We start from the raw sequence: 15,240 nt of genomic DNA, 5'->3' as shown, positions 1-15,240 counted from the left end.
GTTTGTCACAAAAGCCGGTATTGTCCATGATTCTCAAGGCATCGCAAGTTCACGTTTTACAGCAGAAACCGACAAGCACCCTTGTGTTTTGTGAACACAACCCGATAAGTCCGTTTTAACGAATCAGCGCACAGTATTCAGGTCAGGTGACAAGGCTGCTAGTCACTTTCTCAGCTTTTTGCTCAAAATGTTGCTTTCTTCATGAAATTTACCCACTGTAACGGGTGCGCAAGGATAAGGCCAGGGCCAATCCAAATGCTTAAACAGATTTAATAACAAAAGGCAAACATAAACAATCCAGACCTGAGATCAAGGCATGTTATAAACCAGGAACATATGAAAACCCCAGGTAAACTACACTACTAACAATGACTCATACAAACTAACTGAAAAGCAAATGGTCTGTTCTTTCTTTTGATATATTGCATCAGTTTGTTATTCATACAACAACATATTCAGTGGGCCATGAAATCTTTGTGAAAATTATCAAAAACGCACATTATACCCCGGTATGCTTTTAACCCCACCATTAATAAAACATGTTTTTTCTCTAAAACTATGCATAATACACATACTGCTCTATAAAGTACAGTATTGTTGCCCAAAAAATCTGCAAATAAACTATTTAAAATATTTCTGTTTTTTTTTCTCAGTCTCAACAACAGGAATAGAAAGAGAGCAGCTTCTCCAGGATCCAACTGTGTGTCCATGAAGAGGCAAGAGCCCCCAAAATTCAGTGATGGAGCAGTGACCTTTGACCCTGTGTGAGTATCATCATGTAGAGTGAGAGACACATGAACACAGAATGCACAAAGGTTCAGAACTTTAACATGTATAACAAGTAACAAGTGGAATTCAAGATGCAAAGAAAGGAATCTTTTCACTTTGTTAAAGTGTCTTAAATAGTGTTTTCTTACGCTTCTGTCTGACATTTCTCTGTTAGATCTACATTTACACTGGAATTATTTTGTTACATGTGTTGCATCAGTGTTATATTGACAGTAGTGGTTGGGGAAAATCGATTTTGTTCAGTATCGTGATATTTTGCGCACACAATTATATCGATACAGTAGCGCAAAGTATTGCAGTATTTAATAATAAAATTATCTGTTTTACTTTCGGGCTATAGGGCTGTGACGGTGGCAGTTTTTTTGGTAATGGACCAGCTACCGGCGGTGGTGCGTGGTTGGGGGGTTTTGAAATTGTGTAGTGTTTATTTGTAGTGACACGTGAGACAACCTACCGCTCTGCGCTTTGAGAGGGATGTGGGACACGAGCAGGAAAGAGACCATCGATCTCTTTTCTGATATCTTCATGTTTTCGAGGCTACTTGTTGTAAAAGTATGAAGAGCGAATTTTATCTTCCACAAGGGCAAGACATTTAGGTTATGTTTGATATTGCGCTTGCAAGAGAAAGCGAAACTAAATCACCCGCAAAATGTACATTTTATTTACAAATAAACTTGACACGCCGCATGTCTAATAACAAGCACAAACTGTGTTAAAAAGAATTTGCCATACAAGGAAAAATGTAGGCTATCTGTCCTATAGCGTTATACTTCACCACAGTAAAGCATACGAAAATAATAGGCCTAATTAAAAGCGAACCAAGGAAGAAACGTTTATAATCCCCTTCGGAGATGGGTGAGACGTGAGTGAAGATTTGGGAAAAGAAACAATTGAGATTCCATGCAGGGATGAGTCACGATTTTTGAATATTCGAGTAGTTTATTTAATTATAGAATATCGAATAGGTTGTGCGATTATTCTCTAAAATAAAATCTCCATGTTTTCGGTGCTGATGCGGTGGTGACGCGTTCATGTAACCGGAGGGTGATGCTCCCAATAATGCACATAACAGCTGTCACAAAGAACCAGCAAAAGTAATGATTATGAATGTGTCAAATATAGCAAGGAGACATTTTAATTGTTTATTAATAAACTAGTGTTTTCTGTGTCAGTGTCGGCTGCAAAGATGAAGTTGATGATGCTGACTCGTCATCTTTGCAGTGAACGCGCCTAGAGAGAAATGAACACTTCATACAGAATAATCTACATAGGCCTAAGCATAGAGTAGGCTAGTCGGTTTCTTTTCGTTTTGAATTGTTTTGTTTAAAAGTAGACAATTCAAGCTTTCTATATGGAATAACTAATGGATTATTGTTAAATTCGCTGATAATTGGGTGACCAGATCGCCAACCAAAATTCAAAGCCGACAAGCTTAAATTTATGAGCTCACGCACAACTCTCTCATTCGTCATGAATCCAAACGTTTCCATGGCTGCGATGCAACATTTAATTGCTAACCTGTTTTTTCTTTTGTAAACAAAGCTTTGTGCTTCACTCGTGTCATAATATTCACGTAAAAAAGCATTCACATACAAGAATAAGGTCTGTCCTGAATGTTCAAGGACAAAGTTTTTGCACAACCCTTCTAAGTTTTTGCACTTCAGCTAATGTGTAGAAGATAATGTTCACAGAATTAAATGTGACCTGTGAAGTGAGTTGAGCAGTCATTTTTTGTAATGCCTTTGAATAATATGAATCGCAATGCATCGCAGAATCGAATCGCAATACTTGCTGTATCGCAATATGTTAAGAATCGCAATAATATTGAATTGTGGCCCAAATATCGCGATACTATCGAATCGTCACATTTTTCCCACCTCTAATTGATAGTTATCTTTTAAATTAGTGATGCACTGAAATGATCAATCTTGATAAAAACTGAAACGAGAAAATTCTGGCTAGGAATAAATAAAATCAGTGGATCCCAATCTGGTTGTCGTGACGAATGGCTAAGGGTGCCAGAAAATCTCTGCTCATTTCAATATTTTTTATATCAATATATAAATGTAAGTTTTGTAAGGAAAATCTGATCGATCTGCCATAAATAAGCCAATAATAACTTCCTATGAATAGACTGATTATCTCTAAACTTGCCAATCATATGTTGATGACACTTTTAAAAATCAGGATTCATATTATCTGATCAAGATAAAAGGAAATTTGTGATCAGTATAAAATCTGTGATTTTCTATTTCTAAAGGAAAGGTCGCAGGTTCTTTAGACATAAAATCTTCTCTGACTTTTCACATGCCTCACTTGTGGCAAAGGGGACTTTAATGTGCAACTAGGAATGCAGTAACAAACTGAGTTTGCAGCCTCTGTCATCTGTCGTAATTTACATGTAAATTAATTTAATGAAATCATATCACATCACAATAGATAGAAATTTGTCTGAAAGGGCAAACACTTATTTCTACATGTGGTATGATTTTCATATTAAACATATAAAAATAATTGTTCTTTGTTCACAAATGTCTTTTCTGTTTGTTTCTGTGTCTCTGTTCATCTTAATGCGTTTTCAGTGGTGTGAGAGCTGACCAGATAAGAGATGTGTCCTGTCAGACCAGCACATCCTCCTCCTGTCAGAAACACATCAGTCATCATGACACAGAAGCAGCCCTGCAGCTCGACTCTCACCAGCCAGTGCATGATGATCTGCAGAGAGTCAAAGACCAGCACAAAACCTGCATGAAGAACAAGTATGAGAGCGTATTTGAGGGAATCAAACTACAAGAGAATCAGACCCTCCTGAACAGGATTTACACACAGCTGTACATCATAGAGGGAGAGAGTGAAGGAGTGAATGAAGAACATGAGGTGTTACAGATGGAGAAAAGTTACAAGACACTCCAAGACACTCCAATCAACTGCAATGACATCTTTGATCCTTCACCTGAACTAGGATATGAGCAAAAGAGAAGAGAGAAGAAAGACAAAATCAAGACTGTTCTTACTAAAGGCATCGCTGGAATTGGAAAAACCGTCTCTGTGCAGAAGTTCATTCTGGACTGGGCCGAGGGAAAAGCCAATCAGGATGTAGATTTCATATTTGTGCTTCCATTTAGAGAGCTGAACTTGATTAAAGATCATCAGTACAGTCTTCACAGACTTCTGCTGGACTTTCATCCTGAACTTCAATATCTGGATTCAAAGATGTATGATGAATGTACAGTTGTGTTCATCTTTGATGGTCTGGATGAAAGCAGAATTACACTGATGTTTTCAGACAGTGAGAAAGTTTCTGATGTGACTGAGTCTTCATCAGTGGGTGTGTTGATGTCAAACCTCATGAAAGGAGATCTGCTTCCCTCTGCTCTCATCTGGATCACCACCAGACCAGCAGCAGCCAATCAGATCCCCACAAACTACATCAACCGTGTGACAGAAATTCAGGGATTCAATGACCCTCAGAAGGAGGAATATTTCAGGAAGAGAATCAGTGATGAGGATCAAGCCAGCAGAATCATCTCACACATCAGAAGAGCAAGAAGCCTCCACATCATGTGCCACATACCCGTCTTCTGCTGGATCTCAGCCACTGTGCTTCAAAACATCCTGAAACATCTCAGTGCAGAAATCCCTCAAACTCTGACTGAAATGTACATCCACTTCCTCCTCATTCAAACTAGTATGAGGAACCAGAAGTATGAAGAGAGAGATCCAGAGAAACTCCTGCAGTCCAACAGAGAAGTGATTGTGAAACTTGCTGAACTGGCTTTCAATCAGCTGATGAAGGGCAATGTGATGTTCTATGAGGAGGACCTGATTGAGAGCGGCATAGACATCACTGACGCCTCAGTGTATTCTGGGATTTGCACTGAGATCTTTAGGGAGGAATCTGTGATTTATCACAGGAAGGTTTACAGCTTTGTACATCTGAGCTTTCAGGAGTTTTTTGCAGCACTGTATGTGTTTCTCTGTTATTTACACAAGAACAGTGAAGTTCTGGAAATGTTCCTGACAGGAAAGTCCAGAACTCAGTCTGGAAATGTTCCTCTGGATGTGTTTCTGAAGGGAGCAATGAATAAAGCCTTGAAGAGTAAAAATGGACACCTGGATCTTCTCCTTCGATTCCTTCATGGCATCTCGCTGAAGTCCAATCAGAGACTCTTACAGGATCTGCTGATTCACACAGAGAACAACCCAGAGAGCATCAAGAAAATAATCCAAAACCTCAAACGAGGTCAAAAAAACAATGTCAGCCCTGAAAGATGGATGAATCTGTCGCATTGCTTGGTTGAGATGAAAAATAATTCTGTTGTTGAAGAAATGCAGGCATTTTTAAAATCTGGAACAAACGACAAGCGTCTTTCTCTTGCACAATGTTCAACTTTGGCAAACATGATCCTGATGTCAGAGGAGGTGATGGATGAGTTTGACCCTAAAAAGTACAAGATCATATCATCACAAGAGGGTCGAAGCAGACTGTTACCTGCTCTGAGGAACTGCAGAAAAGCTCTGTGAGTGTGAAAAAATTAATCAACTTAATTGAAATATGAACATAATGATAGATGAAGTAGGTCTTGACACCTGCATGCCTTTTAATCAAATATCCTTTTTTTTTTTTCAGTTTGGCAGACTGTAATCTCACAGATCAGCACTGTGAAATTGTGTCTTCAGCTCTACAATCATCAAACTCCCCCCTGAGAGAGCTGGACCTGAGTAACAATGACCTGCAGGATTCAAGAGAGAAGCTGCTCTGTATTGGACTGAGGAGTCCAAACTGTCAACTCAATGTTCTGAGGTTTGTGTTTCACATTTATTAATTACTTAAATTGTTTCTCAATTGTTTATATATTTAATTGGAACTTGAAATGCAATCACCAACACTTAAAAACTTTACACTCAGTTTTCAGTTGTATATCATATAAAAAACACTACACACAGTTCTCTACATGAAGTACAACATTCAAAATTACTGTAAAGTCTCTTTAGTCTCTTTGGAAAGCAACCTATTTCAAAATGCTAAACTCTTTACACAAATGGCAATACCCACTCCTCACAGGTGTCAACAGTAGTTGTCGAATTGTTCACTTGGAAATCAAAGCTTTAGAACAGTTAAAGGACATAGATGAGCTTTGCTATTTTGGATGAAAAAAAGTGAAGCGAGTTAAAGGTGAAGGAATGAGGGTAAGAGGAGGTTGAAGACAAGGAAAGACAGTGTCTTCCCTAGTGAAAAAATAGTATACTTAAGGACAATTTATTCATATGTACTTAAGTATAACTAAGTGTATTTCTGGCCCACTATAAATTGGTATACTTAAAGTAGTGCTGAAGTTCAACTTAAGTTGTATTTAACATACTTGCTTGTGCTAAAGTGGAACTATTTCAATTATACTGAAGTACATTTTAAATATACTCTTGTATTTAAGTTTTGAAATGCAGAATTCACTCAGCATAAACTTCAAATGTAGTTTGGTAACATTACAATTGCAATTCAATTACACTGTAAGAGTGTTGAACATACATTAAAATTATACTGATAACAAACTTTTAGTGGCATTTCAAGTACACTTGAAGTGTGCTAATGGCATAATTATAGTGTGCTCCAAATACAATAAAGTAATCTTTATAAATAATGGCACAGCTTAAGAATTTTCCTTTTACTGACATTTTAACTTGTGAGAAAACTGCTTGTGTTTCAGTGTGTGTGGATGAAACTAGGATCAATATAACTCGAAGGGTGATTGAATTACAGTGAACAAGAACCGAATTAATATGCAAATGATTCAGAATTAATATTTAACACTTTATCTACTATTCTTGACAAAATTATTATCCTGTAGCCTACGTAATAATATCATAAAATTATGATCACTGATTATGAGCAAGGTAACAAAATCTACAGTTTAAGGCAGTAACTTGCACACAGCACAAGACACTTGTATATATGAAAAATAAAACAAGACTTTATTGAACTACTATAATACACACAACAGGGTATCCGCGGGGTCTTGAAAAGTATTAAAAGGTGATAAATCAATTTTGGGAAAATTAAGACCCTTAAAAAGTATTAAAAAGTCTTATCATGGCTTTATAAAGTCTTAAATTTTGAAAGTATTTTTTCTGAATTAGCTGTCCAACAGTTTGAGTCCCAAAAACATCGTGAACAGTGTGAACAGTGTGAATTTAGTCATTTTTATTAAAAAAACGAACAGGTACATAAAAAACTAGGCTATTGTGGGTGCGTTCGTAAATTGCCTCTGAGAGCACCAGAGCGGGCAGGCGGGCGGAAGTTCAAAAGTATTATGCATTTCCTGAACATGTACTTGCTAATCAAACTCTTTATATGAACAAACTTCTAATCTATAAAACACAATCGGTCTTCCAACCTTTTACTATTGTGTTGATATGCGCGAGGGAGAGAGAGCAATATACAGCGCTCGTGTTGTTTGAAGGCGGTGAGAGTGCGCGCACGCGGCCGGGTCTCTCTCTCTCTGTTTGTTCTTGCGCCCTGTCCACTGATCTAAATAATTAGTTGTCACGACGACTTATTTGTTCCCTCGTTTTAATAAATCGTGGACACGTTGAAGTAATTCCCTCCCTCATTTTGATGTAACGAATTACAACGTGGCCAAAAACAGTTTGATACTATTAATTAGTGAATGCTAAAGACCTATTTTTGTGAATTGGTGAATATTCAGGTGAATTATTTCGTGGCCACGAATTAATAATAATTATTAAACTGTTTTTCTTACCTGTGAAGATAGCTCTTCAGTGAAGGCCGTCTACTCTCGTACAGCTTTTTATTCCTTTTTTTTGTGAATTGGTGAATATTCAGGTGAATTGTTTCGTGGCCACGAATTAATAATACCTCAGCACGTTTTACAAATTTACAACGTGGCCACAATATAGTAAAATGAGGGAACAAATTAGTATAACCTGCTGAGGTATTATTAATTCGTGGCCACGCTTGAAATGGCGGTGAGGTATTAAAAAATATTTTTGGGATAGGTTTTGAAAAAGTCTTGAAAAGGTATTAAAATTAACGTCAAGATTCCTGCATATACCCTGCACAAACTAATCTAATGAAAACACAAACATTCAGGAGGATGGCTGGACCAATTGCGTAGCGGTCAGTCGAAACGGGGCTTCCCATTGACAAATGATCAGCGTTTGTGTACATTTCTAAGCTTTTTGATTGGTTCTATACAACGTGTAACACCATATTTGGAGAGCAGAGATAGTGAAGTTTCAGGGGATACCCGGGAAATGCTCAGAGGTGACGAGATGAGTTGAGAAAAGCAATGTTCATTTCCAGCGAATTTAGTAAAACTTTGTAAATTTTAATAGTCATTTAAATACCTTTACTCAATTATCTGGACTACGAAACTTTGGGAGATTATTTTTGAATGTCTGTTCTTTTGAAATTAGCAACAACAACAAAAAAATCTATTATTTCATTGTTTTTCCACATAATCGGCCAATATCTTAAAATGGAACGTTGCGACTTCCGACTCATTTCGCCAGAGCGGGTCACAAATGGTCTGTTCACGGATGATCCAACAGCGGGCTTCAACTCTCAATGTTCTGCAGAACTGACTGCTCCTGATGTAAAACTCAATGAAAGTCTTGCATTGCGCTGCGAATTTAAATGTGACGCATTAATTGACATTATTTGAATACGTTTTAAGTTGTTACCTTTTATGCAGTTAACATTTGTGAATTTGTTTGAAATTGTAACTTTTTGTGTAATTTTTGATGACTGTTCAGGATAATCTTAATAATTCATAATATTTGACAGCCCAAAGGGCTGAAGTCCACATTTCAAAGTGCATGGGCCATTAAAGTACCATTAATGGGAAAAGTGTATTATGGTTGGTGCGTTGGAGTGTATTAGGAATACAGTAAAGTAATAACAATTCTGATCAGGTACGTGAATTTCTTTCACCATTTCAAACTGACTATATGTTGTTTTCTTTATTTGTCATAATTACATAATTTTGTAACTACTTTCTACATGTATATAAAGCTGCTTTGCGACCATGCAAAATTTTGAGAAGTGCCTACATTTTTTTTTTAAATTGAATTAAGCAATAGCCTACCTGATATTCAAAGTGTGTAAATTATTAAAAAGGTAAAGGAAACGTTTTGAATTTTTTTTTTTGCAATTCAAAACGTTTCCTCTAAACTTTTAGATACTATTTTTTTATACACAACAAGAACTCAAATACAGTTCATTATATTGTACATTTAATCATAACAGGTTAACAGAGGATTCAACAAAAATAAATCACTGAAGTAGTACTTCAATATTTACAAATTAAATAATTTTATTAGCAAATTGCTCTGTTACATTTGCGCTGTAGGCAAAAGTTGTGTTTGTAAATGCTGCCCTTACAGCACCTGTTAGCAGAAACAAACTATGTTTCAGTTCTTACCTCATATTTTCTTTGGTTTGCACAAAAATAAATTCTCATATAAAAAAATTACATACCATCATCTAAAAATAATTTCATCATTCTCAGATTTGAAATACATAGTGAGACTTGTATCTTTAGCTGCAATGAGTTTCTAGGCTCTAAAGGTTTCCTTCTGACAAATTTGTCAAATCTGCAACACAGAATCCCAATAGTGTGCACTCTAGCAAGTTTGGTTGTTTAGCAAAAGTACTGCAAAACCGATTGCTGGTGAGTGTGATGGCATTGACTTTATGGCATGATCGAAACATAGATCAAGCATAGCGGTCTGACATGTCAACTTCTGTTTCAACCAATGATAGGACATTGGGGCAGGCCAATGGGGGGTCAAGGTTTAGCTTCGGCAGTTTCAGTGTTTTCAAATCATGTCAGAAAGAATGTAGAAAGAATGTATTTAAGAGATTAAAATGCACATGAACATCAGCACAATTCGTCATTATGAGTTTTGGTAACTTTGGATTTTCTTAAGAGTTTCCAAGTTAAAGCTCCAATATGTAATATTTTTTCACCACAAGAGGGCGCAGTTTCCAACAATAACAAAGGCGAAGCTTGATGACCCTATGAAGGAGGTGACGATGGGAGATGTCGTTTTTAATGCGTTTTCACCATCTAGCGATGTATCTAAATGGAATTAATGAATCATGATCACGGATGAGGTAATTTATTCATTTTTGTATTACCTGTATATCTGATTGTATTATTTTATGTCATCATAATTAATGAACTGCAAGGAACGTGAAATGTTATGCTATATTATTACAGGCATGTGGTGTAGCCTAATTCATATCTATTAAAATCATCTTTACTGTAACTATTACGTTACTTGTACAATAAAAAAAAAATTTGATTTGCTTACCTGTTTATCAATACACTCGCGAGAGCAGAGTCTCTGTCAAGTCCAAGATTGTCGCGCAGCTCTCTCGCCTGGCCGATATTTATCCGGGTTTTATTCCTCCGTTTGTCACACAGTCTGCGTGTATCCGAATATGGACGCTTTCGCTTTGTTGGCACTTCAATACTCGCCAAAGAGTAATCGTGATCCATAACAGCTATAACCATACAGTCTATGGCTATAACCAGGGTCCGAAATTAACTTTTTGGCTCACCTGCCACGGGGACTGGTAACGTTAGATGAAAAAATCCACCAGCCAAGCATATTTTTTACCGGCCAAAATAATAAACAGCCTTTTTTTTGTCACATATACATTCATTTCAGTACTTTTAATTGAGATAATAAGGTAGGCCTTTATGTTTAATACAAACAAAAAAAAAATTGTCCAGAGCAAAATTTGAAATGTATAATAAAAAAAATGCGGTGAAATTGGGGTGAAATAAAAAACATTTTTTTCCAGTTTTGTTACCTGACTCATGTGGAAGGGAAGGCAGAACGTACTCGGTTACCTTAACCTCGGTTCCCTGAGAGATAAGGGAATGAGTATTGCGTTGCAAACGCTATGAGAAAACAGCAGCCTGGCCAGCGGCGGAGTATGCACGATCCGCGAGTGCTGAAGACGTTCTGCACGACTTTGATGGGTGCGCAGGAGGACACAAATGGGCGGCGACAGCTTCTTCCAGTGGCGGGAGCTTTTCCCTCAGCGCCGTCAACAGATAGAGCGTTAACTGTACGTACACACCGCCGCTGACTTGAGCTGCAAAGAAGCTCTGGCCGCCCTGTCAAGGACGCTTGTCAAAAAGTACGGGGAAGCTTGACCGCTCTGAATAGTGAGTGAGTGCGCGCGCACGACCGGGGCTCTCTCTCTCTCTCTCTGCTCGTTCTGAAGAGCGCGTGCGCGCTTAAAATTTCATATTTTGGTACGAACATTCACCCGCCAGTGTGGCGGATAGCCTTTTGAGATTTACTCGCCAAACAGAAAATCTACCCGCATTTGGCGCTTGGCGGGTGTTAATTTCGGATACTGGCTATAACGCTATAACCACCACTTCCGCATTTGACCATGTGATATTCCGGTGTGGTGGAATATTACATGGTCCACACCGGAAAAAAAGGATAGTGCGGACATTGCGTCACTGAGAGGCGACATTTCTTTTCCGGGACGGACAGTTATTTAAAATCGGAATTTCTCTGAAATAAAAAATCTTTGGAGACTTTTGAGATATTGTAAGTACACAACTGGAGGAAATATATCACACTGTGCAAGTTATTTTTGGAAATTTTATTACAAAATTGTTACATATTGGAGCTTTAAGTGTGTGACAGCGGGAAAACATGTCAGAGGCAATGAATGCAGAATAACCTATGTCTGTGAAAAACCTAGTGAACAACCTATGTCTGATTGTATTCAAAATAGGCCTACATTTATTTCATACTAACTATACTACAAACCCATAGGTATATTGCTTGAGACCTACTAAATATTATAATGAAACTTTATTTGGAGTTCTTCTTTATTGCACAATGCATATTTCTTAATATTAAACATATGTGTTTGATATCACTATTTGTAAGGATAGTATGATCACTGTATAATTTAAATGCAAGATATTTAATGTGTACCTAAAGTATACTTGCAATAGTTCCATTTTAGCACAATCAAATATACTTAAGTATATATTTAGTTGGAACTTACAAAACTACTTGTTCCTATTAAGCAGACTTTAAGTATAACAGTTTAGTATACAAACAATACAGTTGCAGGGTATTTGTATTAAGTACGTAAATATGTAAATGTATTTGTAGTATACGTAGCATAAAATAGAAAAATTTAAGTATATTTATTTTTCACTAGGGTTAACACTGTGGAAAAAGATAAAACCGTTTTGAATACAGTGTTTTTGGTTTTGTGTTTAGAGTTGTGGGACAATGGGCCAAAGATGTGTGTAAAAATTGGGAAAAACTGTAATATGTTATTAATAATGTGTGATTTATATACAGTATATATTCTACTGATATAATTATAACAAGCAGATTATTGTATGTTTTGTCCTGTGTATAGATATTTTCCTTCACCTGTAATTAGATACAGTATGCTGGGGGGGGGGTTGCGATGTTAATCTGTTATAGGACAATTTAGTTTGAATAAACGAACAGACACTGATTAGGTACTTGATCACCTAAATAAAAAAAAATAAAAAAAAAGAATATTTGTGTAGTGTTCAATGTTGTTATCGATAGAGATACGCGGATGGGGTATTATTTCAACCGCAACCGCATCACAAAACTCATCATCCGTACCAACGTTTTTTGACCAGATTTCAAAGCCGCACCCGCCATCCGCTGATTGTTTTGCGGTCTATGGACGATGCAATGCTCTGCTGATGCGAGCCGTAAGAAAGCCCTTGTCTGTTCTAGAAAGGATGCAGCAAAGATATTTAATGCTAATGTATTAGGCCTACGCTGAGTTTCATTCATTTACGATGAGATGCGTTCTAGTTCACAATGCAATGCAAGTGAACGCGGCGCGCCCGCGCATCCATGTCACGGTTATTATATTGTCTGCTATAGGCAATTTGCTTTTTATTTCTTAAATACATTCAATTGGTTGATGAAACATTTATTAAAATTAAGATACAATTTGTACAAAACGAAATTCGCTTTAAAGAAAGGTTTTCTACAAAGCAAAACTTAATGAAGTGGTAAAAATCATGTCTGACGATTTACAAAACAAAACTTCATTAAGTGGTAAAAACCATGTCTCCCGATTGCAAATGTTTATTGCTAATGTTTATTATTAGAAAAATGTTTTTCATTTGTTTCATAAATCTCATAATAATGGCACATCACTATATAATAGCTGTTATTTCCATCTCAGATGATTGGCGGTCGGTCAGGGGGGTAGGCTACTTGGCAAAGAATCAAATACAGTTGGAAATGACGTAGACCATTAATAACACACACTGTTAACAATTGTTTTTAATTAGTATTTAAACATTCTCTATGATAAAAAATGTTTGTAAAAAATATTTTAATAACACGGTTTTGGCGGTTATAGAGTTCTAATGACGGTGTTCAACTATAACCGTCGGTCTCACGGTTATATACTAACCGTCACACCCCTAATCAAAACTTGACATAATCCTTTAAGCCCCTGAAATACTCACAAGTCACAGCAAAGTTATTTTCCGTTCTTCATTTAGGAGTAAAGAGAAGTTTGAAAATACATGTCCAGCGGTGTACTGTTAGCGAACATCCTGGCGCAGCCCACACTGCTGAGAGTGGTGTTTAGATGAATATGTTAATATGTGCTGCTTGCTTTCCTCACAATAACAAAATAAACACGCAACAAAAATGACAGCGTTGTAACCGTAGTTAAGAAAGCATCTGATCACAGTGATGTGGATGTTTGCACAAGCTTTGCAATTCGGCACTCCAGTAAAGTCATGTCACGTCACGTTTATTTATATATCTCTTTAGAATCAGAATCACAGAGCTTTATTGCCAAGTATGTTTACACACGCAAATAATTTGTCTTGGTGACTGGAGCTTCCAGTGCAGAAGGGAAGTACAGACATAGTGCAGACATAGATAGATAGATAGATAGATAGATAGATAGATAGATAGATAGATAGATCCTACACTTATCCTACAAGCTGTCATCATCACTTTCCTCCTGACTGCTCTCCTCACTGTTGTCTTTTCTCCTGAACATGGTAGATGATGATGTCAGCCTGCTTCTTTCTGCCTGGTTAAGCCTGTGATTTGCTGTTTACATCCACAAGTGACCCAAAAACAGCTTGCTTTGGGTCAAAAGTCTCTGTTGTCTTCTTAGACAAGTGAATGTAATATATTTCTGTCAAGTTAAACCAAACTTTTATTTTGACTGGTTGTTTCTGTGTGTTTATGATATGACGATAGTTTTTCTCAAATGAAACGGTAAAATGTTCATGAAATGACACTGAGCGGCTCTGGAGATGAAATTCATGCATTCATGTCCTCATATAGAGAGACGGCAAAAGCTGAAAACACCGCAAGCACCACATGTGCTTCAGCGTGTGTGTGTGGTAAATAAAACTTCTGTCGTTCATTCACACAGAGACACGCAGAACATGCAGGATTCTGTGCAGGTCTTTTTGCATTTTAATATTCACAGACACTAGTCTATATCATGATTTGATTTAAGTATACTGACCTGCTTTTTATTTATTCATCAAAAATTTGACAAATTCTGTGAAATTTCGCATTATACAGTAAATTCCGTTTTTATGAATAGTTCCACCATTCTGTCTGCGTTTTCTTTATTGCAGAAATCATAGGGCCCTAGAAAAAAGCCAACTAGAAAGACATTTAACAACTAATAATAAATGAACACACTTATTATCATGATTAATATCTTTCCAGAGATGGAGAAAATCCTACTTCAGTAAGTAAACGTGTCCGTGTCCCCAAACATGCCAAAAATGTTGGTACTCAAAAGCACTTCCTTCCACATTTTCTGCTGTGCATCGTTTATTTTGACCACAAACAAATGCGATCAGTCTGTGGCACTGCAGAGGCATTATTGAAGCCCAGGTTGTTTTGATAGCAGCTTTCAGCTTATGAGTGAGTGGTGGCTCTTGATGCACTGACTCCAGCTTCAGTCCACTCCTTGTGAAGCCCTCCCAAGTTCTTGAATCGGCTTCGCTTGACAATCTTCTTAAGGCTGCTGTCATCCCTGTTGCTTGTACACCTTTTCCTGCCACACTTTTTCCTTCCAGTCAACTTTCCATGAATATACTTCGATACAGCGCACTGCGAACTAGAACTAGCCTTTTCAGCGATGACCTTTTGTGATTCACCCTCCTTGTGTCAATGATTGTCTTCTGGACAGCTGTCAAGTCAGCAGACTTCCCCATGACTGTGATTGAGAGTACTGAACTAGACAGAGAGATACCCTGTATTTATACTGTATGAATGGTAATTTAATCACATTTTAAATTTAATATTTTAATATTTTGAGATTATTTTATTTTTTGAGCTGTAGTCTGTAGTTATTGACATTTACATAAACAAAGGTTTGAAACATTTTGGTTTACA

General features: G+C 37.1%; 1 protein-coding gene and 1 long non-coding RNA gene across 5 annotated transcripts in view; one reads left to right on the top strand and one right to left on the bottom strand.

The window, feature by feature from the left end:
- The window catches only part of LOC311080038, a 98,397-nt gene extending 84,483 nt beyond the window's left edge, over nt 1-13,914 (bottom strand). The window contains exon 1 of the long non-coding RNA XR_014605503.1: nt 13,433-13,914. This is a non-coding gene — a long non-coding RNA (uncharacterized lncRNA). The remainder of the gene's footprint in view (nt 1-13,432) is intronic.
- LOC311079578 (uncharacterized protein) overlaps nt 1-15,240 on the top strand; it is a 447,200-nt gene that overhangs the window by 25,438 nt on the left and 406,522 nt on the right. For 2 of the 4 annotated variants that reach the window (XM_084109135.1, XM_084109137.1), the window contains exons 4-6: nt 654-764; nt 3,372-5,309; nt 5,420-5,593. In XM_084109135.1, coding sequence (XP_083965261.1) covers nt 654-764; nt 3,372-5,309; nt 5,420-5,593 — 2,223 coding nt within the window. The remainder of the gene's footprint in view (nt 1-653; nt 765-3,371; nt 5,310-5,419; nt 5,594-15,240) is intronic. The other 2 variants (XM_084109138.1, XM_084109136.1) reach the window with 1 other exon arrangement.

The sequence above is a fragment of the Abramis brama genome (assembly GCF_963993115.1).
Source record: "Abramis brama genome assembly, chromosome: 1".
Taxonomy (NCBI): Eukaryota; Metazoa; Chordata; class Actinopteri; order Cypriniformes; family Leuciscidae; genus Abramis; species Abramis brama.
This window is presented reverse-complemented; position numbering and strand designations above follow the sequence as displayed.